This window comes from Etheostoma cragini, chromosome 1, assembly GCF_013103735.1.
Source record: "Etheostoma cragini isolate CJK2018 chromosome 1, CSU_Ecrag_1.0, whole genome shotgun sequence".
Taxonomy (NCBI): Eukaryota; Metazoa; Chordata; class Actinopteri; order Perciformes; family Percidae; genus Etheostoma; species Etheostoma cragini.
Genome location: NC_048407.1, coordinates 4,089,563 through 4,116,535, shown reverse-complemented (window position 1 = coordinate 4,116,535; position 26,973 = coordinate 4,089,563). Strand labels below are relative to the sequence as shown.

General features: G+C 40.3%; 1 protein-coding gene across 2 annotated transcripts; it reads left to right on the top strand.

Moving 5' to 3' along the window:
• The first annotated feature begins 1,452 nt into the window (after positions 1–1,452).
• On the top strand, positions 1,453–24,387 carry LOC117949370 (AP-2 complex subunit alpha-2-like). Of its 2 annotated transcripts, XM_034879607.1 has the most exons (23): positions 1,453–1,725; positions 3,501–3,569; positions 4,799–4,941; positions 5,587–5,780; positions 7,424–7,553; positions 10,230–10,331; positions 10,443–10,551; positions 10,746–10,896; positions 11,285–11,453; positions 12,251–12,388; positions 12,475–12,657; positions 13,351–13,448; positions 14,480–14,711; positions 16,439–16,603; positions 17,013–17,102; positions 17,738–17,871; positions 18,425–18,507; positions 18,767–18,856; positions 19,415–19,538; positions 20,179–20,295; positions 20,603–20,672; positions 23,064–23,198; positions 23,291–24,387. In XM_034879607.1, exons 1-23 carry the CDS (start codon positions 1,659–1,661, stop codon positions 23,366–23,368), a joined length of 2,871 nt encoding a protein of 956 aa, XP_034735498.1. In that variant the 5' UTR covers positions 1,453–1,658; the 3' UTR covers positions 23,369–24,387. The 2 variants fall into 2 exon arrangements, with proteins under 2 accessions (XP_034735498.1, XP_034735587.1); XM_034879696.1 differs by lacking the exon at positions 17,013–17,102.
• The last annotated feature ends 2,586 nt before the right edge of the window (positions 24,388–26,973 follow it).

Here is a 26,973-nt window from a genome sequence, read left to right as displayed (position 1 = left end):
TCTCACGAGAGCACAGTTTGAATTTGCTCAGCGAGTAACTCTGGCATTGAGTTATGTTGCTCATTAATTATGCCCTTGTAGCCGAGCTGGACCAATCACATCATTGGATCTGATATATTTTGCGGATTTGGGTCTGGATTACCAGGCTAACGTTTTGGGAACGATTGGTGGGGATTGCTGTGGACAAAGCACACACGGGGATACACTGGCAAGACCAAATTAGGTGTAACCATTTATACAGCTAATTTTAATAGCTAACATTTATGTATTTTGTGAACAGTTAACATTTTCCTTTGCGGCATGCAAATCTTTCATCCAAACAAGTTCCTTCCTGACACTATTTTGAGACTAGGTAACTGGAGCAGATCTGCTCGTTTGAGAAGCTTAATGGCATCCTTCTAAGTGTGTTATCCATCTGCTCACTGTTTATACAATAAGAGAGCCCAGGCCTTTGTGCAGCATTGATTGCATCAGGTATTGTCAATGTGTGGTCTCTGTGCAGGGTCATTCTGCAACCCCACATGGTAATGTTTGTTGCTTTATTTCATTATGCTGTCCTGAAACATTTTGCATAATTCACATAGATGATAGATGTAGATGTAAATCCATTCTACGGTCTGTAAATAGTCTCAATGCAGGATGCAAGTTGTGAATGCGTGGAAGCTCGCAGAAATAGTTTAAGCTGCTCCAACAGTCCACTGTCATCCGAAACGGACAAAACTTCAAATAGTGCCTGAGAGGGAAGAATATTACATTTCGTGAAAAAATGTGAATGGACTTGAGGAACCAAGAATCAGGTAAAATACACAGCTGAGGAAAACATGGGTGCAATTAAATCAAATTAATACGGTCCTTGAGGCACAGGATTAATGACCGACACCATAGTTACAGGAATTGAACTGAGCCTTGTAATAGACTGGTAACACATCCAGGGTGTATCCTGTCTCTTGCTCAATGTATGCTGGGATAGCAATGTCCCGAGTGGTGGTGACCCATAGCTGATAGATAAAACTACAGGTTCAGCCCAGCATTCCCCATTCTTACTTGCATTGAGTAAAAAAAGTGTTTTGGCATTTATTCCTATGGTAATACCGATGTTGGGATCCAAAGGAAAATCAGAAAGAATCAAGGAGATTTTATAACATTGAGGACATGTAGGGTGAAGACCAAGTAAATAGCCTGCTACAGCGAGGGAAGGGTTCGCACAATCTCAGACAATTGTGTCTGGGTAATAAAATCACCTTTGGTGGACATGGTAGATAAAACTCACCAGAAGAAGATGGTAAAGTAACAGACTAGTTCCAGAAGGTGGCAGCTATGCAACATTACAGGTGCCGGCTGCCGTTAAACTCCAAAGAAGAAGAAGAACCCCCCCCCCCCCCCCCCCCCCCCCCCCCCCCCCCCCCCCCCCCCCCCCCCCCCCCCCCCCACATGTATGGAACGCAGCCCACACCACTGTAGGTTAGATGCAACAGTGCTGAACGCAGCCGCAGTTTGTCTGGTTCCTGTATCACTCTCAGTCAAAATATATCGGGGCTCCCTGTCCGACACAGCACTTGTGAGCTGGTTAGAAAACTCAGAAACAAAGTTACTCTTTATAGTTAGGCTACTCTAAATAAAGAAGGAAAAACAAGTCGAGTTAACGGGGAATAAGCAAAATGCCTGCAGTCTCTAAAGGGGATGGGATGCGTGGCCTGGCCGTGTTCATCTCTGACATCAGGAACTGTAAGTTTGTTTATCACAATCATACAGACAGCTCTTAGTTAGGCTAGGGACAAGCTAGCTGGTGAAACGCATGTTACCATATGACGGGTGGTTCCCAAAACATGTCAAAAAGTGTGTCCCTTGCCCTTTGTCCACAATTCTGGTCACTTTAATGTATCGAAGTGGGTTTATAGGACCACTCGGTTGCTAGCCTACGCGAGCTAATTAGCTAACGTTAGCGGCTAGCTTGCAGACGCTAACGTCATGCCGAAGGGCGTGGACCGTGGGGCTAACTGGACGAACTGCCAAAACTGACATTTCTATTAGTCTGTGGCATTTTAACTCTGTCTGGTTTTTAGTTTTCAAGTAGTTTCCTGACACATACATGTCATATGTATCTAACGCAATTTACATATTGTTTTTGTGAAACGTTAGAGCCCCTTAGACTTTGTGAGAACGTAAAGTCAAAAGGACGTGCACATCTAAAATGATGAACAGCGGTGCTGTATTGAATTGTACACGTTGCCGGGTTTTCTGTCCTTTAAAAACCGGACAACTGGAGCCATAACATTTCCTGTGATTTTTAAGCGTCCAGCTAGAAAACTTCAGAAGAACTGGCTGTCATTTTAAGTCACAGAAGTATCCCATATTTATTGTGTGTGCATGCAAGTGTATTTCTACACAGCAGAACTGTTGCCTAACATTTCCGTTTTTTCAAAGTGTTTATCAAGCTGCGCTGAGTAGAAAATGTATGGCAATACATTATGTCAACATTGCTCAGGCATTGCACTTTGTTGGGAATGTTCAATTCTCAATTCACAACACAAAGACCACTGATCTGCAGTCTCAGATCCTATAGCTCACAGTTTCAAACTGAATGTTTGCTGTTTCAGCAAGTGCATTTGGTGCTCACACAGTTTCCATTATCTTGTCAGTGTTTCCAGTGTTATGGCTACAGTATAAAGTCACCAGAGCCGTTTATGATTACCTACTGCTGATCTGGGCTGAAAAGATTGGTGCATGTAGGCTCATGCTCACAAAAGACCAAAACTCTTTGGTTTTGCTCAACACCAAAATTACCATCAAAACTAACAAAAAGACTTCTCAGATCTAGAGATCGTTAACAGTCTCTATTGGACTTCTTAACTTTTGTATGTAAGCTTTTTTTTGTTATTTATTTATTATCGTCTCTAGGTTTTCTAACATTTTAGACGTATATATGGTTGTAAAATGGCATTTTTTTTTCCAAACTGAAAAATGTAACATTTAACCTAGGGGAAACACTTTCAAAGTAATGAGATACTGACCTCGTAATTGCGAGATACAGATGTCATAATTGACAGAAACATACCAAAATCATTTTTGTCAATCCAATGCACTTTGGTGCAAATGAGCAACTGTGGGATGCTTACGTGTCAACATGTACCAGAATCTCAAAGGAATGTTCCAGGCACATTGAATCCATTACGCAGAGAACTCAGGCGTTTCAGGGGGGTGGGGGTAAAGGGGTAGTATTTAGTACTAATAAAGTGTACCTAATAACGTGGCCACTGGAGGAAGCTAATATGTCTCTGTATCATGGCGCTCCGTTGTCCTTTATAAAACGCGTAAAAGAGCCATAATGTTGTATTAAGTGGCAAATTCTTTCATTATGATGAACACCTCAAGTAGAGTTTATTCCTCTCAGCTGGTAAAAAAAAAAGAAGAAGTAAGCTATGTAAATAAGGGGGAGTTTGATTTATTCAAAGTTGTGAGCAGCACTATGTAACATGCAAAATATGTTGACATGTTTGCAGGTAAAAGTAAAGAGGCCGAGGTTAAGAGGATAAACAAAGAACTGGCAAATATCCGTTCCAAATTTAAAGGTAGGTGAACATTTCTGACAATCCAAACTTCAAACTTCAGTGTACAGCATGGAGGGCGACTGGTTCTCATTGGAAAAAAAAAACCTTTCCTTTGAATGACACACAATGTTTTACCGTTGCTGTTTTAACCTGCTTCACTGTGAGTGTGTCTCGGCTGTGCCACTTTTCCGTTTTCTGTATAGTTTTTTTAATGGCTGTCGCTGCTGTGTCTGCACTGTTAAAAGTTCCCACACCTCACTGTGAATTTGTCTGTCTTAATCTTCTTTTGGTGTATGTGGTCTTTCTTAATCCTAGGTTGGTGTTGTTTCCCTACCACCTGTTCAATGCAGCTTATAACTAGTTTGCTCCATAATGACGCTGCCTCCTCTGCTTATAGTTCCCAGCATTCTGGCCCATTCTCATATTATACCATATTCTCTCTGTGCCCTCCTGCCCCCGCATTATTCCAAGGTTTGACCAAATATCTTTGGCTGTGATTGTAAAAGCTAATGTGCTTTTTTTGAAAGTATTATGAAAGTCAGCCAGACCAAATCCAACGCTGGCAAGTATGGGGGAAGGAGATTCAGACATTGTTCAACAACTCATCAAGCCTTTAGTTTCAAGCATACGTACCCTTTTACTGTTGTGTTTTAGTCCCTTGTGGAGCGTCTGTTATGCATCTGCCCTTTGGCTGAACAGTTTTAAGTGCGGTATGGGGTTTAAAATCATTATAAAGAGCAACAGCCATGATAGCTACTGTAGTTTTTGATGACAAGTGTCCTGGGCATGGTTGACAGTACAAACAAGACAACTAAGGAAATAACAAGCTCCAAAAAAACTCAAAAATAGCCGAGTCATTCCATGAATTTGCAAACTTGTGATCATAGCAGTTAACACAAATTCTGCCGATCACCGCACCCACACACTGCCCCCACACACCAATTTCACCAATCATTTTCCACGTAAGAAATGATCCAATTCAGCTCAAATTTGGAGCTTCTTTATACACTAAGAAGCATTTAAGTAACCGTACAGACTTACTACAAGGGAAAGAAAAGAAGCATGTTCAACTTCCTGGCTAACGGCTATGGATAGAGTTTCAACAGTGGCTGAATGACTGAATGCCCACTGTACTCACAGGGCAATGTCAGACCATTGAAATCCATTCGTTTGTTACGTCATGTAGGCATTCAAATGTATGTGTGGGTGTCTGTGTACGTCTGTGTGTGTATTTGTACGTGTGTGAACAGGAGACAAGGCTCTGGACGGCTATAGTAAAAAAAAGTATGTCTGCAAGCTGCTCTTTATCTTTCTTCTGGGCCATGATATCGACTTTGGACACATGGAGGCTGTCAACCTGCTCAGCTCCAACAAGTACACAGAGAAACAAATTGTAAGTTTGTCCTCATGTTTGTCTGAAGTTGTCATGCAAATTAGGGCTGAATGATTTGGGAAAATAAAATCGATTAGCAGTTTTTTCCGCCAGATGTTGGGATTATAATTTGATTTGTGTATTTATTTTTTTAAGCTACATATTGCATGTTAAATAAAGTAATACCAAATTAATGAAAGATCCACTGAAAATAGGACATTTCTTTAAACAATCTTTGATATACCAGGGTCCAAAATTAACACCAGTCAACACAAGTGGCTTGTAGATTTTCCTCACTCACAAGCCAAAAAACAAATGCTGGTCAACTTTCAACATTCACTAGCCATTTGGCTGTTGGACAAAAAAAAAGTAAATTTTGGACCCTGGATGTACATTATTCCATCATTTATCTTATGAAAAAACAGTAAATATAATAACAAAAGAGGAATAAAAAATGTAACACCAAACATTCAACGATTACTCACCATTAGCTCATCACATTCTTTCAAATCATGATTTTGATTTGAAAACAATCCGTCCTTCAGCCCTTATGCACATATATTTGTGGGAAGGTGTGGGGACAATGAGGTGTACTTGACATATATTGTTTCTCCTTTTCATATGCCAGAGTTGCTCTAAAAACATGTTCCCCATGTCCCCTTTCAGGGCTACCTGTTCATCTCAGTGCTGGTGAACTCTAACAGTGACCTAATCAGTCTAATCAACAACGGCATTAAGAATGACCTGGCCAGCCGCAACCCCACCTTCATGAACCTGGCCCTGCACTGCATTGCTAATGTGGGCAGCAGAGAAATGGCTGAAGCTTTTGCTTCTCAAATCCCCAGCATCTTGGTGGCAGGGTTCGTATATAAACATTCATTTCAGCTTGTACCAAGTCTCAAACAAAAAGCCAACTTATTCATGAAAAACTAGTCCATATCCACGACATTCCACTTCCGGGGTAGTTCAGGTGCTGCCGGAAATCTCACGGATGTCGAGATTGATGTCATTTTGACCGGATGTCTGTCAGTTTCCCCTTTGTTTGTGTTGGAATTTTAAACTCTGGTGGATTCAAAAGGAATATTGTCCTAGACTATCCGTCCCATCAGAGTTTTTTGTCGCACGACTAAAACTACTTTTGAAAGAACACGTTCCACCAAAACAAGTTTCTTCCCGAGGCTATTTTGCAAAAGGCACCGTCAGTGCGTTCGGTGCTTGGCACTTCCCCATATAATTGTGATTGGTTTACAGAAATGCCAATAAACCAGAGCACGTTTTTCTCCTATGCTATTTTGACTAGCCAGAACCTCCTTTGCAGCTCTGTGGAGGAAGGTCTGGAAATGCGATTGTTGCAATAGTTTTTGCTCATAGAAACCAAAAAGCTGATGAATTCTCGTGCTGGCAAGATTGTTTGCTGGGAAAACTGGTAGACTTTTTCTGTTTTTAGTTAAAAACAAGCTCAAATGGTTCCTCTAACAAACAGTCAAAAAAAAAAAACTCACAGTCTACTAACAGAGATAGGATTAGACCAATCAGGTCACCACTCAGGTCAGCCATTGTGTGTTACATCATCCAATAATTTACCTTCTTCCAAACAAGTATCAATACTTAATCTTTGTTAATTGATGTAGGAACTTAAAATAAAGAAAATCTAATGAGAATAAATTAACAAAATAAACCAAATAGCAACATAGTGAAGGAGTGGGTGGTTCCTCTCCGCGAGACTTATGTAAAACAACAACTTTGAACTGATGGAAAATCTTTAATGTTAGTTAATAGTTTTAAGTCAGTTTTGGACATAAGTATCTCTTTTTTTTTAACTTTTGAAGAGCGTCTGACAAAATTGCTTGTAAGAATTCCTTTTTTTGTGGCAAAAGCAAATACAAACAGTGGCAATCAAATCAGCTTTTGACTGTCAATAATACAACGATCTGTAAGATTTCCATAATTTTAGACCCTGTTTCTGTTTATGGTCAGCAATTTTTTCTGCAACTACATTTATATCCAATAATAACCTCTTATATCATGGTTTTTAATTGTATATGGTGCAGTCCAGCATTCCTGCGCAGGATTCAGATTGCCTTCACATACACCAGGGATTTTTACAGGAAACAATGCGTGCATGTACTTCAACACGCCTCTCTATTGAAAGCTCTTTTTACTGTTGTATCAGAGCAGGATATTTTCAGATCCTTAAAAAATCTTAGTCTTTAAATTCTATTTTTAAAATATTATGCCATAAAATGGCCTTTAGAGTTCTTTATATTTACGAAAGATCTTAAATTTTAAGATGATGTTTAGACCAACATCAGTACACACAATTAAACAGGTTCCCCCTCACTTTATTTTAGTTTATTACTGTACATGTTGGGTCCAATGGTTGATGAGATTAAGATTACTGGATGGAATTTTAAAGATTCATTTGACAGTGATCGTTTGAATTGTATATTGGAGATGTATTGGATTATAATGATTGAAGTTGTCTTGTGCTTGCCTCTACCAGGGACACAATGGACAGCGTGAAGCAGAGTGCAGCACTGTGTCTGCTACGGCTCAACAGGACTTCTCCTGACCTAGTGCCAATGGGTGAATGGACAGCACGAGTGGTCCATCTGCTTAATGATCAGCACCTGGTAAGACTGTAGTTTTGAGTGTGTGGTGTGTAACGGCACGCGGAAGTGTGGGTTTGGTTCATACCCGGGCTTAGGTGTCACGGTTTGGCACAAGCTCGGTACAACGGAAAAAACCCAAAGCATAGGCTTCTTTTTATTTATTTTAAACAGACATCCAGAAATCCACTCGCTGGGGATTGAGGTAGCATTTTGCCATGCTTCATTCCTTTCCCTTACATTGGTATAATGTTATTTTCTTTATAGCAATAAGGAACATTGACAAAATACTTTTTCCATAGGCAATTGGTCATAATGGGCTTTACAACTCAAAAGCATCTCCTATGCCATGAAATTGAAAATAGGAGTTGCTTTTTCCTCGTCCCGGTGCCGTTAAAGTTGCGTTGGCATGTGTTTTAATTCCTTCAAACAATTTGCCAGCAGCGTACAGATACTAGTTTCCAGGCTTGTGAACTTAGGTCCTGCACATGGGCGTCAGTTTGGTTTGAATTGTCCTTGGGACAGAGACTTATTCAGAAGTGCATTTACAGAAGTGCTGCGTACATTGATGCATTTATTTAGTTTTGTCTTTTGCGGATGTCATGTTTTGAAAGACGCTGTCCTGTAGCTAACTAATGTAAATGAATAAAAATGAATACAAAAATGTGATGCTGTTCAGCCCTATTGTTTACATTAGGGAAGTGACAAAATAAAGTGTACTCAAAGCAGACCGTATGCACACTGCAAAAAAAAACAGTATCCAGTATAAAACGGTATACTATGACAATAACTATGTAATACATAGAGCTAGGACGATATGATTTTGTCTTAATTTGGTTCTTTCAGGATACATGGGTGCCAATTTGATTTGTATTGGAATTTTCATTTATTTAGCAATTTTCTTTTCCTTGTTTAACAAAAATAAAAGTTAAATAATAAACTTCTATAGACAGTGGCCCTAATTATGTAAAAAAACAGCACATATATGAGCGCAGCAATCATCTTACGACAGGCTTCACGTGGGATTCATGAAACATTCGTATGGCACCAATCAGAGCGTAAGAATGGTCGTGCATTCATAAATACAGCAACTGGAAACTGTAGTTATTTAAATATCACGCCCCATGAATTCTCGGTTTTGAGGCCTCACGCCTACTATTTACATGGCCAGACGTAATCTGGCTAAGAAGTGGCACTTTTCAGAGGTGGAGATGGAAAGCCGGACATCTCAGGTTCAGTTGCACTAACATGTTTAGGCCTACTATTTGGCAGCTGATATTGGCTGTAGAAAGAATGCGGAATGGAAAGAGACCTCTGACGCAGTCAACCGTGTTGGCGTTTAAAATTGGACTCCAGCTGAAGTTTATTTAATTTATACATCCTTCACACATATGCTATATTCCTAATAGTGATATACCGGCTTGAAATTGCAATCTCTTAGGCCTACATGTAGGTGTACCTTTTATTTAAATAAACACACAGTAGCAGAGTTTTTGCAGTGTTTTTTATTCTACTAATGTTTTTTTCATGAGTCAGAGCCAGCCAGCTGTGAGGGTGAGTGTTTGTCCTAGACCACCACCTCGACCTTGTTTCCTGACAGCAGAGGGGCTGGAAAAACAAGCCAAAATATTTTGGTCAATGGCAGAAAGAAAACTTTAACTTGTGGCCATGAATGACACTTTAAAAGACAAAGGAGAACCTGAAGAATGAACAAAATAGTTGTGCATTGTCATGTTTCCTGTATTGAATATCATTGCCAAATATACCTTTTAAAAGCCAGGAATAATATCCTGTCTCCTTAGTGTAGTCCCCAGTTGGGGCTGTGCTGGACACTGGTCTCTGGGGATCGGCTGGCTCCATCACTACGTTTATGGCACCCTGTTTCCCTGCGCGTTGTTGTGCAGAACCCCTCAGGCTAAAACAATGTTGCAGACTTTGTCTGGCGTGTATAGTAGGGTCCCCCCCTCTGATGCAAGACAGAGCCATCTGCCCTTAATAAATGTGGCTCCACCGTGGCTCCTGTGCGTACATGTGCACTGTACTGGCGCATAGAGGTCTTCTAAATTAGCCAGATCTGCCATTGCCGATAAGTAATCAACTGATGACTTTTCCCTCTCCTGTTGAACTAATTATATACTGCACCGCAATTCCACACTGACTCGAAAACTTAAGTACACAAGTTCAGACCACAGGTGAGATTTTATTGCAGCTGACGTTGAAAAAGGCCTTGCTTTGTGTGGGAATTGGCGTATGCCCGTCCAACACCTGTTTTAGCACGTTTCATAACTGAGGGCCATTTTTATCATGAGACATTTCCAAGAAGAATGCTCATCACATTTATTCAATTTGTAAAGAAGAACATAACAAGGATGTCAGCGGAACCGGGATTCATTGGTATAAAAAATAAAATAATAAAAATGATCAATTCTAAGGAAAAGAATCAATTTCAAACATCATCGCAAAAGAAATACATTAATTCCCCCCCTCCCCCTTCCCCCCAACCCAATCCCTAGTAGTACATGATGTATAGAATTGGTATGGAGCATGGATTTGGGATGCAGCGTCTGTTTTGTTTGGCAGCTCTCTCTCTCTCTCTCTCTCATTTCTGTAAACCTGAAACATAATAGTCCCCCAGGATGATGAAATATTGTGACAGTTGTTCTGTGATTTTAGCATTAAGGTTTTTCTGTCTGTTTTCAGGGAGTGGTAACAGCAGCCGCCAGCCTTATTACCACTCTAGCCCAGAAAAGTCCAGAGGACTTCAAAACATCCATCTCATTAGCGGTGGCCAGGCTCAGTAGGGTGGGTGTCTTTCTGGAACTCCATATGATATCTTCATCTTACTGAGGTCAGAGATACAATCTGGTTCCAACATGTTTGTATTCATGTGTTTTCTTGTATTTTCTTTTCTAGATTGTGACTTCCGCATCCATCGATCTACAGGACTATACATACTACTTTGTTGCTGCACCGTGGTTGTCTGTGAAATTGCTGCGCCTGCTACAGTGCTACCCTCCACCTGGTATGGTGCACAGTCCAGTCCTGGTTTCTAGAGGGGAAATTATAATTATAATGTGTAGAAACACATTAAATGGTGCATTGTTAAGATAAAACGTGTAATGACGCTCTTACACTAAAAGTTTGTGGCCGAAATTGTGTGATAATAGTAAAAACAATAACGGTTATAGTAAAGGCTAGGAGTCTTTGTTTTTTCAGAGGATGCAGCGCTGCGAAGTCGTCTGACAGAGTGTCTGGAGACCATCCTCAACAAAGCCCAGGAGCCACCCAAGTCCAAGAAGGTCCAGCACTCCAACGCCAAGAACGCTGTCCTGTTCGAAGCCATCGCCCTCATTATCCACCATGACAGGTTGGTCATATTTTCTGTGAAAAGCTTTCCGCTGGTCATTAAATTCCTGGAATATTATGTAAATTCAGAGGTGTGTTCTAGACAAAGACACATCAGGATATTCATTCATTTTGAGGGGAATTTTACAATTTGGTTACTGGATATGCTTTTAGAAAATCATGTTTGGTTCCAATATCTTATATTAGATGTTATTATGTATTAAACTGTAGCACTACATTAAAAACACTTAAAACAGAACCGAAAGCTTTAGTATTATACTTCACGTCAAGTTCACAGGCCAAACCCAGCTGCCATTAGTTCACATTCCATTCATTTATGGGTTTCTGGATGGTTGAAATGTCTGTTGGCATTTGGACACTGCAATTAGTTGTTGTATCTCCTCTCTCAGTGAGCCCACCCTGTTGGTACGAGCCTGCAACCAGCTAGGCCAGTTTCTGCAGCACAGGGAGACCAATCTTCGTTATTTGGCTTTGGAGAGCATGTGCACACTGGCCAGCTCTGAGTTCTCTCACGAGGCGGTGAAGACGCATATAGATACCGTGATCAACGCTCTAAAGGTGAGTCCTTCCTCACTTGTGTGCCTTCAAAAAGCTATTGCAGGTTGCTTGGATACCTTATTTAGACCCTGGTGGTTGCTTGGTTGGGTTTTTTAATCCATCTGACCAGTGGAAGCTGCGTAATCTGAAATGTGCCTCTGGAATTGCATATTTCAGTGGTTGTTCATGATCATTGATAGTTAGTTCCAAAAACAAGTTATTGGCTGGGGTGAATTGGGTGAATCATTCTGAGACCAAACGTCTAAGGAGGATCCAGATAACCTTTCAGCAAATTAACTGGCACATTGTCTATTTTATTATAAGTCCAAAAAAAGTCCCAGGAGGAAGTCTCATCTTCCAAACTATCTCCTACCTGACTCATAGAATGTTCTCTCTGCCATGGGATGTACCCAATCTTTCAAAAAAGCTTACGGTTACTTTCCAGAGCCTCTAAATAGTTCTAGAGGCTGTAATTATACCCACTGTAATCTAAGAAAAGTTAAATTTTTTTTAAAACTTATTTTAACATTATATAACCAGAAATTGGGAAGGACCAGAATTACTGAACCAAACCGATCCCCCAGGACTTCCATAACTTTGACCCCGAGGGTCTAAGGGTCTCTTTTACATTAAATGAATCATTGCATATAAATGTACGTGTAGTTGTGATGATTCAACATAATCCATATTGTGTGTCTGTGACACTAATGATTCTAAATTCAAATTGATTAGCTACAGTGGAATTTAAGTAGCTGCAGCCGATAAAATCTGACGGAGAAATTTCTCATATATTCAGTTTGTGTTTGCTTTCCATACAGACAGAGCGAGATGTGAGTGTTCGCCAGCGGGCTGTGGATCTGCTCTATGCCATGTGCGACCGCAGCAACGCCAAGCAGATTGTGGCAGAGATGCTAAGTTACCTGGAGAACGCCGATTACTCCATCAGAGAGGAGATGGTGGGTCGTCAGTACATTCCTTTTTCCCCATTTAGTTTCCTCTGTGCGCGGCTCTCGAGACCAAACCAGTTGCTTTTCTCCGGTAGGTGCTCAAGGTGGCCATCCTGGCAGAAAAATATGCCGTGGACTACACCTGGTATGTGGATACCATTCTCAACCTCATCCGCATCGCTGGTGACTATGTCAGTGAAGAGGTGTGGTACCGTGTCATCCAGATTGTCATAAACCAAGATGATGTCCAAGGCTATGCAGCCAAGACTGTCTTTGAGGTGGGCATTGTTCAGCATGTACAGTCAAGCCTATTTCACCAGTCATCCCCACCTTTTTTGGGGGCAAATATAAAAGAAGAAAGGTTTCATTTCAGTCCCAGAAAAACAGCGCAGCAAATGTGAACATTTTGAGCTGTTTTCAGGCATTTTTTAAATGGGTAGGTGTTGGAAAAATAGGGTGACTTTTAATCCTTTAATCCGTTAAAACACAAAAAGGAATGAGTGAGTCATTTTAGAATATTACAGGAAGCCATCAAAGTAAAGTTGTGATGCATTTGTGTTCTTAATGCAGAGCTGTTCAGCAAAAAACAAAAAGTAAACCTTAGTCTGTATTGGCAGATAATAATTCTGGGTGGGATCGAATGGGTGGAGACCTCCCTAGCAGTAGTACTGAGCCCTCATAGCCTAAAGTTTAAAAGGGGGAAAAATTAAAGAGTGATGACTTAAATTAAGTTTTACCAGTGGCAATCAAAACAGACCCTTTGGCCAGATAACATTTCACCCCTAAGAAATCCTTTAATAGCCCACATGTTGAAAGCCAGTTAGGGATTGTTATTTTTGTGCAGAAATATGTGAATTCACATGATAATGTTGGCTGGCTGGTTCCTACCTATTCTATTCCAAATCCTACTCTCAATATATAGAAGTGTAGCTTCCTGACAAAATGTCGTGATTCTTTGTGAATATTTACAGGCACTACAGGCTCCCGCCTGCCATGAGAACATGGTGAAGGTGGGGGGTTACATCCTGGGAGAGTTTGGCAACTTAATTGCTGGCGACTCGCGCTCCAGGTAAACATCATCCACATCGTTTTGAAAATCAAATCATTTTTGCATGAATTCAGTTGATGTTTCAGCTTGCTAGCTCCAAGCAGTGTATAATATGGTTTTGATTTTTCCAGGTTATGAGGTATCTTGAATATAATTTTAGTTTTTGTTGCTCACAGCATTGAAAATGACATTTGGAAATTCAACAGCAATGCCCCTTCCAGAAAAGTGTCAGACCTCATTGTCAAAGTTTCCCCCCCCCCCAGACTATTTCTTCTGTAAAAAGAAAGTTTAAATGAAGCCAGCACTATCTGCATGGCTAGATACAACCACACCAAATGCTGCTGACACCAATATGCTGTCTTAACACTAAACATGGGCTTATGTTTATCCAGCCCAGTCTCATTTACTCCATTGATTTGTGTACAGGTCATGCTAATGTTGTTATTTTCGTTTGAAGTTATGTATTTCAATGGCAAGCCTATTTCGTAATCACAGAACAATTATGGTAGCGAGTAGTATTTAAAAGCCCAAAATTGGCTGGAGATTGTTCGGGGTAGTGGATGGGTCAAACAACACAGGACTTTCACCCCGGAGACCGGGGATCGCGTCAAGCGTGTCGCAGCTCCTTTCTGCATTATTCTCTTCCTAACCACAACCGTTCCGTTGTTTTCGGCGTGTCCTGCGTTCAACGATTCCTTTACCCTTTTTTTTTTCCTTTCCTAACCACAACCATCCCGTTGTCCTGCCCGGCGTGTGGCGTTTCATTTCCCTGTTGTCCCCCCTTTGTTTCCCCAGTGTCATAGCAGTTTGCAAAATGGTCATGTTCAAAAATTGTGACCTGTACACAAAATAAACAACCAATTCGTGACCTGTACACAAATCAATAAATCAAAAGACCGTGATCATTTCACAAACTGGTGGGAGACTGGGTTGGTTTACCATAGAAAAAAAATAGAAGAAGCCTAATATGAAAAGGGAACCATTGATTTAATTGTGTGACAAGTCTAGGGCTGACTTAAATGTTACTGCCTTTGTGTTGTCTTCTCCTTTAGCCCTTTGGTCCAGTTCAACCTTCTCCACTCAAAGTTCCACCTGTGCTCTGTGCCAACTCGGGCACTATTGCTGTCGGCGTACATCAAGTTCATCAACTTGTTTCCAGAAGTGAAAGCCACGATCCAAGACGTCCTGCGCTCAGACAGCCAGCTGCGCAACGCTGACGTGGAACTTCAGCAGAGAGCCATTGAGTACCTGAGGCTCAGCTGCATCGCCAGCACCGACATACTGGTTAGTGAATTAAAGAGGAACTGGACAAGATTCTGATTACAGCTAACAATCTGTCGGTCTCGCAGACACTCAAACATTAACAGATCACTTGGTCGTTCTGTGTCATTCTGCCTGGGCCAGCTATGTAAGCCATCATTCCATGTGGTGATGACTTTTCCTGTTTTGCTCCCTTTTTGGGAATTAAACATATTTTTTAAGCCTCTCTTCTGCTTCCCAACAAATACCCAACTCACACAGACCCTTAACCTCCTACATAAAATAAATCTGTTGTCTAAACTTAATACAACGATGCTTCTACTTTCCCCCCAAAGAATATGGCGAGCGACAACATTACTGTGATAGCATTGAAAGTAACCTCACACATCGTTTCTGAACTTTTGGCCACATTTGTACTAGGATCACTTAGTACAGCATTTGTAATAATAGTTCAAATCCACAATGGGCATGAAACTGTTTTATTGTCATTGCATCCCTCAGCATATTATGGTAAAAGTCTTGCTTGAAAAAATAGACAATAAACTAAATGTTCATAAAAGTTAAACTTTTAGGGAGAAACAAAAGCAGATGCACTATATCACATAGCGAAGGCCAAATTTATAATAAGTCATACATGATACAGTACATCACATCCAGTTTAATTAAGCTTAGCAGAGGGCAAGGATTTAATGAGCAATCACACTGCATTTACTTTGCTGGAATAAATTGAAGCAGCATGTCGCACTGATTAGCTGGATCTGACAATTTTTGCAATTTTAAGAACCCCACAAATCGACAAGGAGGTCGACCTAGCGATTGGCCAGTTGGGCAGAGTTGAGAAAGGAGCCGGGGTTTGAACTTCTCTCTTAAGATCTTTTCAATGTTCACACAGCTACGTCCGTCACTCTCTGTGTGAAATGAATGTTGCAGTTTCCCTCAAGGACAGAAAGTCAGAAATTGTGTGCCATTGTCCCCATTTGATTTGCTTTCCTCCGGTATGTTTGTTCTCCCTTTTGAGTGTAACCATTTGAAACAGCCGTAGCCTTCAGACGTGACCTTTAAGCACTTTGTCTCAACTCTTTTTTTTTTTTTTTTCTCAAATGTGCTTTATGAATAAACTTGGATTGGATCATGTGACATGTAGTTTTAAGCATAAACCGGCATTAACAGTGTAGTAAAAAAACAAACACCTTGCCCACTACTACTTTGGGAACTTTTGCACGAAGAGCTACTTCTAGCTTTTTTGTTATAAAAACATATGTCATATGGCTAAGAATTTATGTGATTACTTGAGATCTGTGATATATCACCATTGCTAGTAGCTGTCTGTAATGCCCTAGTCTATATTCACAACGTTCAGGTGCCGCCGGATGTCTTTCTTTTCGTCCTGATGTCAGTCACCTTCCGCTTTCTTTGTGGGGGCCTTTTAAACCCAGGTGGATTTCTCAGGACTTTGGTTAACTGCTCCTCAGATCTCTGCAGGGTAAATCCAGACAGCTACCTAGACTATCTGTCCCATCTGAGTTTTCTGTTGCACGAATGAACAAGTTCCACCTTCCCAAGGCTATTTTGTAGCGACACTGGGACTGTGTCCATTCCTTAGCATCGCCCAAGATGATGGTGATTGGTTTAAAGAAATGCCAATAAACCAGAGCATGTATTTTCTCGCATCCCAGAATGCTGTGTGGACTATCCAGACACTCAAAGGCCCAAAGCTTTAGTATTCTCTCACTCTCTCTGTCCCTCCACAGGCCACCGTCTTGGAAGAGATGCCTCCATTCCCAGAGAGAGAGTCGTCAATCCTTGCCAAGCTGAAGAAGAAGAAGGGCCCAGGCAACCTGCCAGCCATCGACGATGCCCGCTGGAATGTCAACGGCAGCACCGAGCACAGCGAGAACACAGAAAGCACAAACAAGGTAACTCCAAAGGGGTGCTGTAATAGGTAGCCTACAGCTTCTGTTTTAATTTTTTTACCAAAGATTTTTGTCTTACAAATGCCACCCTGAAAAACCTTTTGTTCCTAACAAATAAAGAAATGTCTCCGGTTTCTAATGTCTTGTTTAAAAAAAAAAAAAAAAAAACATTTTAAAAGTTTTCTGCAATGCTGTAGTTTTTCTCCCTGATCCCTTAAACAAGCCTTCACCACACAAACATTAGAACATTGTCATATTCTGCATATTGTTGTATTTTGTCCATTTCTGCTTTACCTTTATGTTCTTCTTCTATTTTTAGCATCTACTTAATCTTTACCTTTTACTTGTCTTCTCTCCTACCTGGTATCATTCTTCTCCTCTTTCTGTTCTTTTTCTTTTCTTTCCCCATCAGTCTCCCCCTTCACTGATGGCAGACCTTCTTCCTACCAACAGACCTCGCCCTGCCTCCTCTAGTCCCACCTTGCTCTCTACTGGGACCATGGTATATTGATAGCTAGAAACAACTCATAGTATAGGGAAATACATAACTATTTTCTGTTACATAAACCAGCACTGAAGAGGGTTGGGTTAGCTTGCTTAGTTGTTGGTCAAGACTTTTAAGGGCAGGAATTGAACACTCTAAATCGGAGATCTTCAACAGGGGGTCTGTGACCTCTAGGAGGTCCTCAGAGTTAGTGCAAGAGGGCCGCCAAATTATGTTATTATATGGTGGGGGGGGTGGCTGTACGGTAACCTTTTTATCACTCCTAACGAAAGGATGAACATGCATTTTCTGGGAGAAAGTATTAAAAATGATATTGTTAAATTGGATATGATTTAGCATAACTTCCAGCCATAGCTGTATCCCTTCTAGCCACAACCATCTCTCAGTAGACAGTCAACATACAATAGCTTTTGTGTGATAATAGTGTTTATTTCCTTACACAAAACATGGATTTACGCTTCAGTTTGACTTAAGTGTCGAGCTTTAAAAAGCAGAGAATTGTGCATTTGTCCTGGCACCAGGGCCTCCGTATTTAATCAGTATTTGTATATACAAAAAATTGCACACTTCTGTATTTTTGGCTGTGGATACGTTATGTTAAACTGGATGTTTGCTGATGTTAATTTTCCCAGGGTTCCAGCCACCCTTTCACAGACCTGCTGAATCTGAACTCCACCCCTTCAGCAGGAGCCAGCCTGCTGGTTGATGTCATGTCCGACATCTCCACCCCTGCACCCATTAATGTGTCTGAGGACAACTTTTCAAGGTGGGATCATACTGTGAGCTTGGTTGATGAAAGTGTGGTTAATAATAATGTTGAGTAACCCACATTACATTAGATATGAATGGCCGATTTAGTATTGCACTTTTAGAAAGTTTGGTGACACAAGAGACCGATTTCAAAAAAGAATGTTCAGAGGCCAAGGCATCCTTACTTTTACTCTTTAGTATGGACCGAATTCCAAAAACCCTCGATCTTGCATTTCCCATATTGGAACTGGATGATGCCTTTTACTAGTCCCTCCCTGCCTGGTAATCACTCCACTCCCCAAGTTTGTAACATTGGCTTAAATGTTTAAATCTGTAACAGCCTGGCTGCAACATCTGAGAGTGAACTCCCCTTTTGTGCAGTTTTTCACAACTTGTTGTTGTTGTTGTTGAACATCCGCTTCAACATAAAGTTTGCTGAAATATTCTCTTTGTCGCAAACTGTCTGGGTTGACAAAGTGCAAACTTTTTGAGATATTTATATTTAAAACAAAGTAAAGTTGTCAAAGGTCTCGGTTGTAAGTTAGTAATTGTGTGCTGGTAAATTGCAGGTTTGTTTGTAAGAACAACGGCGTTATCTATGAGGACCAGCTGTTGCAGATTGGACTGAAGGCTGAGTACAGGCAGAACCTGGGTGAGCAACTTTCTAAAAGTATTTGTCTGCAGTCTGTTTTTGTTAGGCATCTTTTACTTTCAGGAAAATCTCATCAGGCCTGTTCTTTTTTTTTTTAAAGGTATTTTAAAGGATACTTGTGACAGCTAGTGTTAAGATAAAGAAAAGTAAGACGCAGAATGTTATTGGTAAACGTCATTTTAAATATAGTGGACACTGCTAGTCTGATGTGATGACTATGACTGAACTCAAATAAAGTGGCCGTGCTAACGTCCCACAGGTCGTATTTATGTGTTCTACGGCAACAAGACCTCTACCCAGTTCCTCGGCTTCTCCTCATCAGTGACCAGCAGCGACATGCTCAAGACTCATATCCTTTCCACTGCTTGGTAGCTTCTTGTTTTCAAGATCAAGGTGAAGATAATAACATCTTATTGTCCCCAAGGGCCAATTTGATTTACAGCCAGCAGTGCAACACACCATACAAGCAATGCCATACAGTTCATAGCGGTGTTATCCACATTAAAAGGGCAAAGTTTTCGATAAAAATGCTCTGTCTGGTGGGCTTTACTGCACACAGCGTCCACCTGAAATTTAAAGGTCACCTTATTGTCAAACACAGTTTGATCATTAAACGGTTCTTTTTATAATCTCGATTGTCCCATTCCAGCCCACAGGAAGCACCGCAGTTTAGTTAACACACACAGCTAAATCAAAAAGTATTATTCTTCCCAGCTGAGTTCTGCAGGACTGCTGTCTCTCTGCAAAACACTTACACTGTCAAGAAAAACCTTATTCAACTAGGCCTACAACACAACAAAACTGACAGAGGGAATGCGTGTAAGTACTTTCCAAAGCTGCTTTAGGCGGAGACGTATGCTGCTAGTGTCATTTAAGTGTCTTTAGAACCCTTGACCAATGTCTCCACAGCTGAATGTCCACACTAAGGCAGTAGACCCCACAGTAGATGGTGGAGCTCAGCTCCAGCAGGTCGTCAACATTGAGTGTTTGTCAGATTTCACAGATGCACCGGTTCTCGACATCCAGTTCAGGTTGGTGTCTGAATGCATACTGTATTACCTCCACCCAATGTAAGCCTGAAGGGGATCGTGGACTGTCCACAGATAATTTTGCACACTACTGCGCCCATCACCCTTATATTTGCTTTGTGCCCATTTATGACTGTATGCTGAAGGATGTCCCCTGGTTGTGGTGGTTGACAATTGTTACAAAGCCTATTTTATTGAATGCTCTGTTTTATACTAGTCATTGACTGTTGACTCCTCACTTAAACAGCCAGTAGGGGTTGCAAATGATCAATAGTGAATCACATGGCAAAAGGCATTTTCTGCAACCTGCTAGGCAACAAGCAAGTTTAGCTTGTCTGTTCTCTGCAAGCCACATTTTGGCCTTTGTCGTGGCTCAAAAGCTGACATCCAAAGACAAGTTTGGTCATATTTGAAACCGGAGAATATGCAGAATTCCATACATGAAATGTTATGACCCATTACAGTAAGGCACAATACAAGATGAATATTGCCTTGTTTTTGTTATTTTTATTACCATCTTGACTGTAAGTAAGCCGGAACAGGGACAGTTGAGTGAGATTCTGCAATCTAATAAGTAAAAATTTTTTTTTTATAAATGCATTTATTTACTTATATGTGCTCCTTTTTGACACTGTGTGAACAGATATGGTGGAACTCTACAGAAGATTGCAGTGAAACTCCCTGTGATGCTGAATAAGTTTTTTCAGCCTACAGAGATGACATCCCAAGACTTCTTCCAACGCTGGAAACAGCTTGGAGTGTAAGTGGACCAATCTATAATCTGAAAACCACTATATCTTTTTTTTTTATGGTTTTTATTTAGGTAGTATTGTCATACGGTGGGTCAACAATGGCTGTTCTTATCACTTGGTCAGTGTTGTTATGTGCACAAATGTCTTTGGATTCTGGGCTGTTGGTTAAATTAAACAAGCAATTTGGGAAAATGGTTTGTGCTTACTTTCAACACCCCTAGTATTTCATGTAAGTATGCAAGTGTCATGTATATTGCAATTAATGTAGTGGATATCAGTATATTAACATCTGTTCCTGTCCTCCTATGTCCTCAGTCCTCAGCAAGAGGTTCAAACAATCTTCAAAGCCCAACACCCAATGGACACAGATGTGACTAATGCCAAGGTAATGCAAATTTTACATTAACCAACTGTTTGTGTGAAAATGTAACACTTTGACATGCATGCGGTTTAACCACTTGACTTTCCGGTCATACAATTTACAGTAGGTTTTAACTCAGTGGAAAGTTGAAACACGACATCCAGTTGGCAACATGGAATCATGACTTTACGTAAATATACTAACGCATTTCGAACTATCCGCAGCGGGACAACACATACACGCCATTCAGCGTTATCACCACTTGCCGTGTTATTGTGAGAAGAAAGCTACGGTTGAGTTTAGGAAAAGAAGAATGGGGTGGGCTTTAGCAAAAGAAGAAATTGTAGGTTGGCGTTAGTAAAAGAAGAATGGGATTGGCGTTAGTAAAAGAAGAAATTGAAGGTTGGCGTTAGTGAAAGAAGAAATTGTAGGTTGGCGTTAGTAAAAGAATAATGGGGTTGGCGTTAGTAAAAGAAGAAATCGAAGGTTGGCGTTAGTAAAAGAATAATGGGGTTGGCGTTAGTAAAAGAAGAATGGGGTTGGCGTTAGTAAAAGAAGAATGGGGTTGGCGTTAGTAAAAGAAGAAATCGAAGGTTGGCGTTAGTAAAAGAAGAATGGGGCTGGCGTTAGTAAAAGAAGAAAGCGACGGTTGAGTTTAGGAAACGTGACACGTGGGACACGATCCTCGGCCTCCTGGGTGAAAATCCTGTGTTTTACCTATCTACCCCCCCGACCAACCTCCCTGTGATGATTTTTGCCCTTTCTACTCGCTTTGGCGTGAATTCACACGCAATCGCAAGGTAATGTAAGTCAATGGTGGCCAAATGGCGTTGATATCAGACATGGGGGACTCGAGTCACGTGACTTGACTCGCAAAATTTAGGACTTGAGACTTGCTTGATAAACATTCTTGAGTCATGAATATCAAGTCAAAGACTTAAGTCAAATGACTGAAAATGATGTTTATTTCTTAAATTGAAGAAGTTATTTTAGGATTTTATAATCTGACATTTGTATCTTCATATATAAGACTGAAGTATAATTAACAAATAGCCTAGTATTGAGAGTCCTAAAACCTGAATGTAGTAGCTCTTAGCTTTAAGAGAAGAAAAGGTTAAAGGATGCATTTCTGTCCCATAAAAGTGAGGCATGTTCGGAGAATATTATTTAATTTAGAAACCATTATACTTGAATTGTTTTAATTTCATGATTCAATGTCATGTTTGAGGCATATTAAACAAACACTTTATGTAGTGGATTTATTGTTTGCCTAATATCAGTTTTAGGCTTGGTTTTTGTATCTGTATGAATTTAAATCGTTCACATGTATGTGGCTCGGACGTAATGTCTTTTGAATATTGAGTAGGAAAAAATGCTAATAAAACTCAAGCAGTTCGTAACCACTGTCTTCAACTTATTTAAAAATTGAAGATTTTGTATGACTTGACTTGTGACTTGCTTGACCCAAGCTATGACTTGACTTGCTTGATTGCCACAAAAAATGACTTGGACTTGCTTGAGACTTGCCCATGTGTGACTTGATATACATGCTAAAAAGTGAGTATGCGTCTTGATAACAGGCATCTGTCTTGATGACACGCTAATTTCCTGGCCCATTTTTTGGCACGATGCTATAACACACGTCACCTCAGTCTGTTACTCCTGCTATATCCATAGACTGTTTAAATAACGGACGTAGCATCAGTGACCATTTGTTTGCGGACTGCCGTTTTGGAGTCAATAGAGTTTGCATTTTGGCCGTCACCATCTTGGTATTTTGGAGCAAAAAGTGACCATATTTGGACAAAAGGACAGCTGGGAAGGATGCCACGGCTAAGCGTTGCGTATGGTTTCAATCTTGCTGTGCTAAGCTGAACACTAAAGCAGGAAAGTTGCCAATTTTTTCAAACCTTCTGAAGCAAGTCATACAGCAGAGTTTTACTGGTTGCTGTATGTCAGAATATAAACGACAGTACACAGAGCTGGTTGGAAATCTGCAAACATTCTCTTAACTTACAAGCTGAGCTTGATTACTGAACAAGACATTTTTTAGGTGACCAAAATGTTTCAACTAACTGACGACACCAAAAACCACTTGAAGTCTATTTTAACGTCCCCTATGTTAGCATGTTAAGCATTACTGAGCCTCTGTCCTGATTGACAGGTCTTAAAGCCTCCCCTGCTTTATCGTCTATTTTAAAATAATTGAGACCATCATTTTAACAAACTTAACATCATGCTGTGTTGAAAAAGACTTGAAAGTAACAATTGAGACCATAAACTCATACACAACACTGTCTTAGATAAATAAAGTAATATTCAGTTGGTTGTCATATGCAATTTCACCACTAGAGTGGAGAAATTCTTACACAGTGTAGCTTTAATATAAAGTTGTTTGTCTGTAAATTCTTTTAGATCTTAGGTTTCGGTGTAGCTCTGCTGATCGGGGTGGATCCCAATCCTGCGAACTTTGTTGGAGCTGGAGTCATTCACACTAAGAACACTCAGGTGGGCTGCCTCCTCAGACTGGAGCCCAACACACAAGCACAGGTAAACACACAAGCACGCACTCACACGCGCACCCCTGTATTGAACCGTCATCAAATAGCCTGTGTAACTATGTGTGTGTGTTTTGTCTCCAGATGTACCGTCTGACCCTGCGGACCAGCAGGGAGTCCGTGTCTCAGAGACTCTGTGATCTCCTCTCTGACCAGTTTTAGACTCTGCACAGCGCCAGCATTTCTACACCTTAACTCACCATGTCTCACGTTAGATAGGATTTGATGTATTGTACAGTGTAAATTCTTTTTTATTTTTTTTTTATTTTACTTCCCATAAATGTAAATGAAGTGAAACGTATTTTCCCGCACATAGCTTTACTAATATAACCTACCTTTGTGTACTCCCACTGAGCACCCTGGCCGACATGATGCAGACGGCGCGTACGGCTCTGAATGCATCGCCGCGGTGTTGTGCAGCTCCAGACTGGGGAACCGTTATGAAATGACATGTTTTTTGCTGCTTGGATACTGCCTTTTGTTAATCAAACATTTTGAAGAGTGAGATTGAGAAAATTTTCAGTAGGTTTGTACACTTACCAACAGGAAATTCAGTTGTTGTGAGTGTTTCAAACCAATTTTCTCAACTCCTCACCCATTTTGCACTGGTTTGGTGAAAAATGTAATGACTAAAGTAGATCAGATAGATTAAGAGAATTTTTACTTCACCTTTAAAATTCTTTCACGACTTTTAAACGTCTGTCATCTCAGGAGGAAAAGCAAAGCTTTGCCGTATGGTATATTGTTAATAAATACCAGACTTTGGATGCCACAATTTTTGGGACGTTTTAAACTACTTTGCGTATAAAGTTTCCACGTAGGATTCAGGCACTTCAATAAAATGGCACTAAAAAAAATCAATATAGAACACTAGTTAGCAAATGGTGTTAGTTATTGTCTGATTTTACTTCCAGAATATTTCCTTAACTCCACACAGTTGTGCCTGTGAACCTTTTGTTATTCTGTCAACCGAGAGCCTTCAAATGACAAGAGTAATATTATATAATTATATATAAATGTAGCACTGTCACACTACTTTCACCTAAATGCATTTATTTACTTAACACTGCCAAACTGGTAATATCTGTTTCAACAACGTATGGTAAATTTTTTTATATAATGTACTTGTATCCTAATCATTGATGGCATATTCATGCTTAGCGTAAAGGTAAAAAAAAAAATCTTGTACCATCACCAGTAAAGCGGTGTACAAATGACAAGCTGCGGCTTTTGTTGTACCGGCAATAGAAATATGACAAATGGTTATAACGCCCAACAAACGGCAACTAGTGATTTCTACACTGCTGTTTTTGTATGTGTTGAACAAACTAGACAGCATGACGTGCTGGTATTTGGATTTTTTCTTTTTTACCTCTGGATGGTGCTAGGCTAGCTAAATGTGTATTTTAATGCTAAGCTAACTAGCTCTGCTAAGTGTCCTGGCTGTAGCTTTATATTTAACAGACAGATGTGAGAGTGATATTGATCCTGCTCTCTAACTCTCAGCAAGAAAAGCCAATAACGGTGTGTACCAAAATGTCAAACGATTCTTTAAGGAGCTTCGGTTTTAGAAATAATGACAATTTGTACGAAAAATGTAGGAGCACATCTTTAGATTGTGTTAAAGGATTTGGCCTATTCAGGATTAATGATACCTTAAACTGGACCTGAGAAGCTTTACTGTGACGTTGCCATGTTTTGATAATGGCTGTGACATAACCATTTATCCATTTACATTGTGTGTGATTTAAGGTTTATCATATATCATATTTATCATATTACAACCAGTGGAAGTATTGAGATCACTTATGTACTTCTGTCAGGCCCAGGAGTGTAGAGGAAGACCAACTGTCCCAGAGTCCCACTGTGCCTTGTGTTAAGCATCTTATTGTCAAGCACAGCAATGAGATGGTGTGGGGGCAGGACTTGCAACTGTGTTTTTTTTATAAGTAGCAAGAGGTAACATTTTATATATTTTAACAACAAATAGAACCACGTAAAGCTGTAAATGACCACTTGACAATAAGCACTGGTTTTCTTTCTGGCCTGTTTTGGAGGAAGTAGCATGGAAACGACAAATTCCTGTACATTTTTTTTAATGTCACTGGTAGTTGCCGCTGCTCCCAATTGTGTTTTATAACCTGGTCCCATTATGGTTTGGTGCACTCTGATGTTACAGAGAACACAGGCGTGTGCTCAGCTGGACCACAGCTTAACACCAGGGTCCAAATGAGGCCACCAAAATACAAACCACAAACGGCTTTGTATCAAGTCCAGTCCAAACCAGTTACCTGTCTTACTGTCTCTGTTATGACTTTTATTGTTCATCTCCACCTAAATCTCCAAATAACTGCTCACTGGACTCTAATGTAAAGTGGACTACAATGTTAGAATGCAACACTACACACTGTAGATATTTGGGGCTGAACCATGACATGAAGACATAAGACACTTTCCGACCAGAGGGATTGTTGTATTTCCTAGGATGTAATGTTCCTAGAAGCCTTTTTTTTTGTCTCTTCTGGACCAATTTGAGGATTATTAAGTTCTTCTGGCCACAGTTCCTGTAACTCTTTCAGCTCCTTATTCAGGGGAGGGTCTTTTCCCTTTTACCACACAGCGATGGTTATATAACTATGTTAAACTAACAAAAAGTCCATTCCTATGGCCACTTGGCCAGAGTGAATGCAAATGGGAAAAAACGTTTGTGGGTGAGAGTAGTTAGAACTGTTCCTAGAAGTACGTTCCTGTAAAACACCCTGTAACTACTTGGTTTGAAAGAGGACATTGCCTGGGTCCTTGGTACCATATCCAGTACACTCAGCGCTTATGGTCAGTTACCATCCCATTTTAAGTTTACAAATTGTCCCTATGCTGTCTTTTGTGCCTTCTAACAAGTGTTTGGTCTCGGTTCCAGACACATTTGAAAAAGAAGATAAAGCTGGATATCTTGTTGCTCTGTAAACGTAGGCCCAATGTCATTTCAACATCCTCATCCAAAAGTTGTTTTTATGAATAAAAGAATTGGTCTTTGTAAACAAATTACATTTTGTTTGCTTCTGAGGGGGAGGGGACATGTTTACTATACAGTATTATTGCACTGTTTAATCCAGCTCACCACATCCCACATTGTACATGAACATTGTGTGTGCAGTTGACTGCTGTATCTCTAATTTAAGCCTTACTGCTGGCTGGTTTTAAAGCTCATAGTTCTGTGGGTAAGGACAGATGTATGTTTTACTTCGGAAGATACAAAGATAGTTGCACGGGTTCTCATTTCTGCTATGCATCACCTGTGTTTTAGAGAAGCTCCAACACCACAGGGAAAGTTGTGACAGGTGACATTTTTTATTTTAAATCTGTCGATGTTTAAATAAAATAAATTGAGATATAGTCATAGTTTTTGACTTGATTGTGGAAGAATTTAAATCCAATATTTCCTCAGCATTGTTTAGTGTCATTCAATTCTTAAAGAATTGCAAACTGACCGAAATAGGTTGCTGCCTTCCGTATGTCCATTTCAAAATGACATTGTCGAGCGATATTAGATAACAAAACTGACCTGGTTGCCATGTCGCTTCCATCCCACTGCCTAGATGAAACAAGGTATTGGGGGTTTTACTTTCACTTTTTCACTTCACAAATTGCAGGCATCTCCAAGCATAACATACAATTTATAATATTTAAAAAGCATTTTACTATCAGACTGCGATCTCCTGGAACAGTTGACTTTGTAAAGAGATGGTATCAGTTGGCAACTCTAAGCA

Excerpts from the sequence above, each read along its gene's own strand:
- LOC117949370 (XM_034879607.1), top strand. The coding sequence starts at position 1,659 with ATGCCTGCAGTCTCTAAAGGGGATGGGATGCGTGGCCTGGCCGTGTTC. Across the intron at positions 14,712-16,438 it reads TCGCCAGCACCGACATACTG|GCCACCGTCTTGGAAGAGAT; the intron begins GTTAGTGAATTA and ends GTCCCTCCACAG. Across the intron at positions 17,872-18,424 it reads TCTGAGGACAACTTTTCAAG|GTTTGTTTGTAAGAACAACG; the intron begins GTGGGATCATAC and ends GGTAAATTGCAG.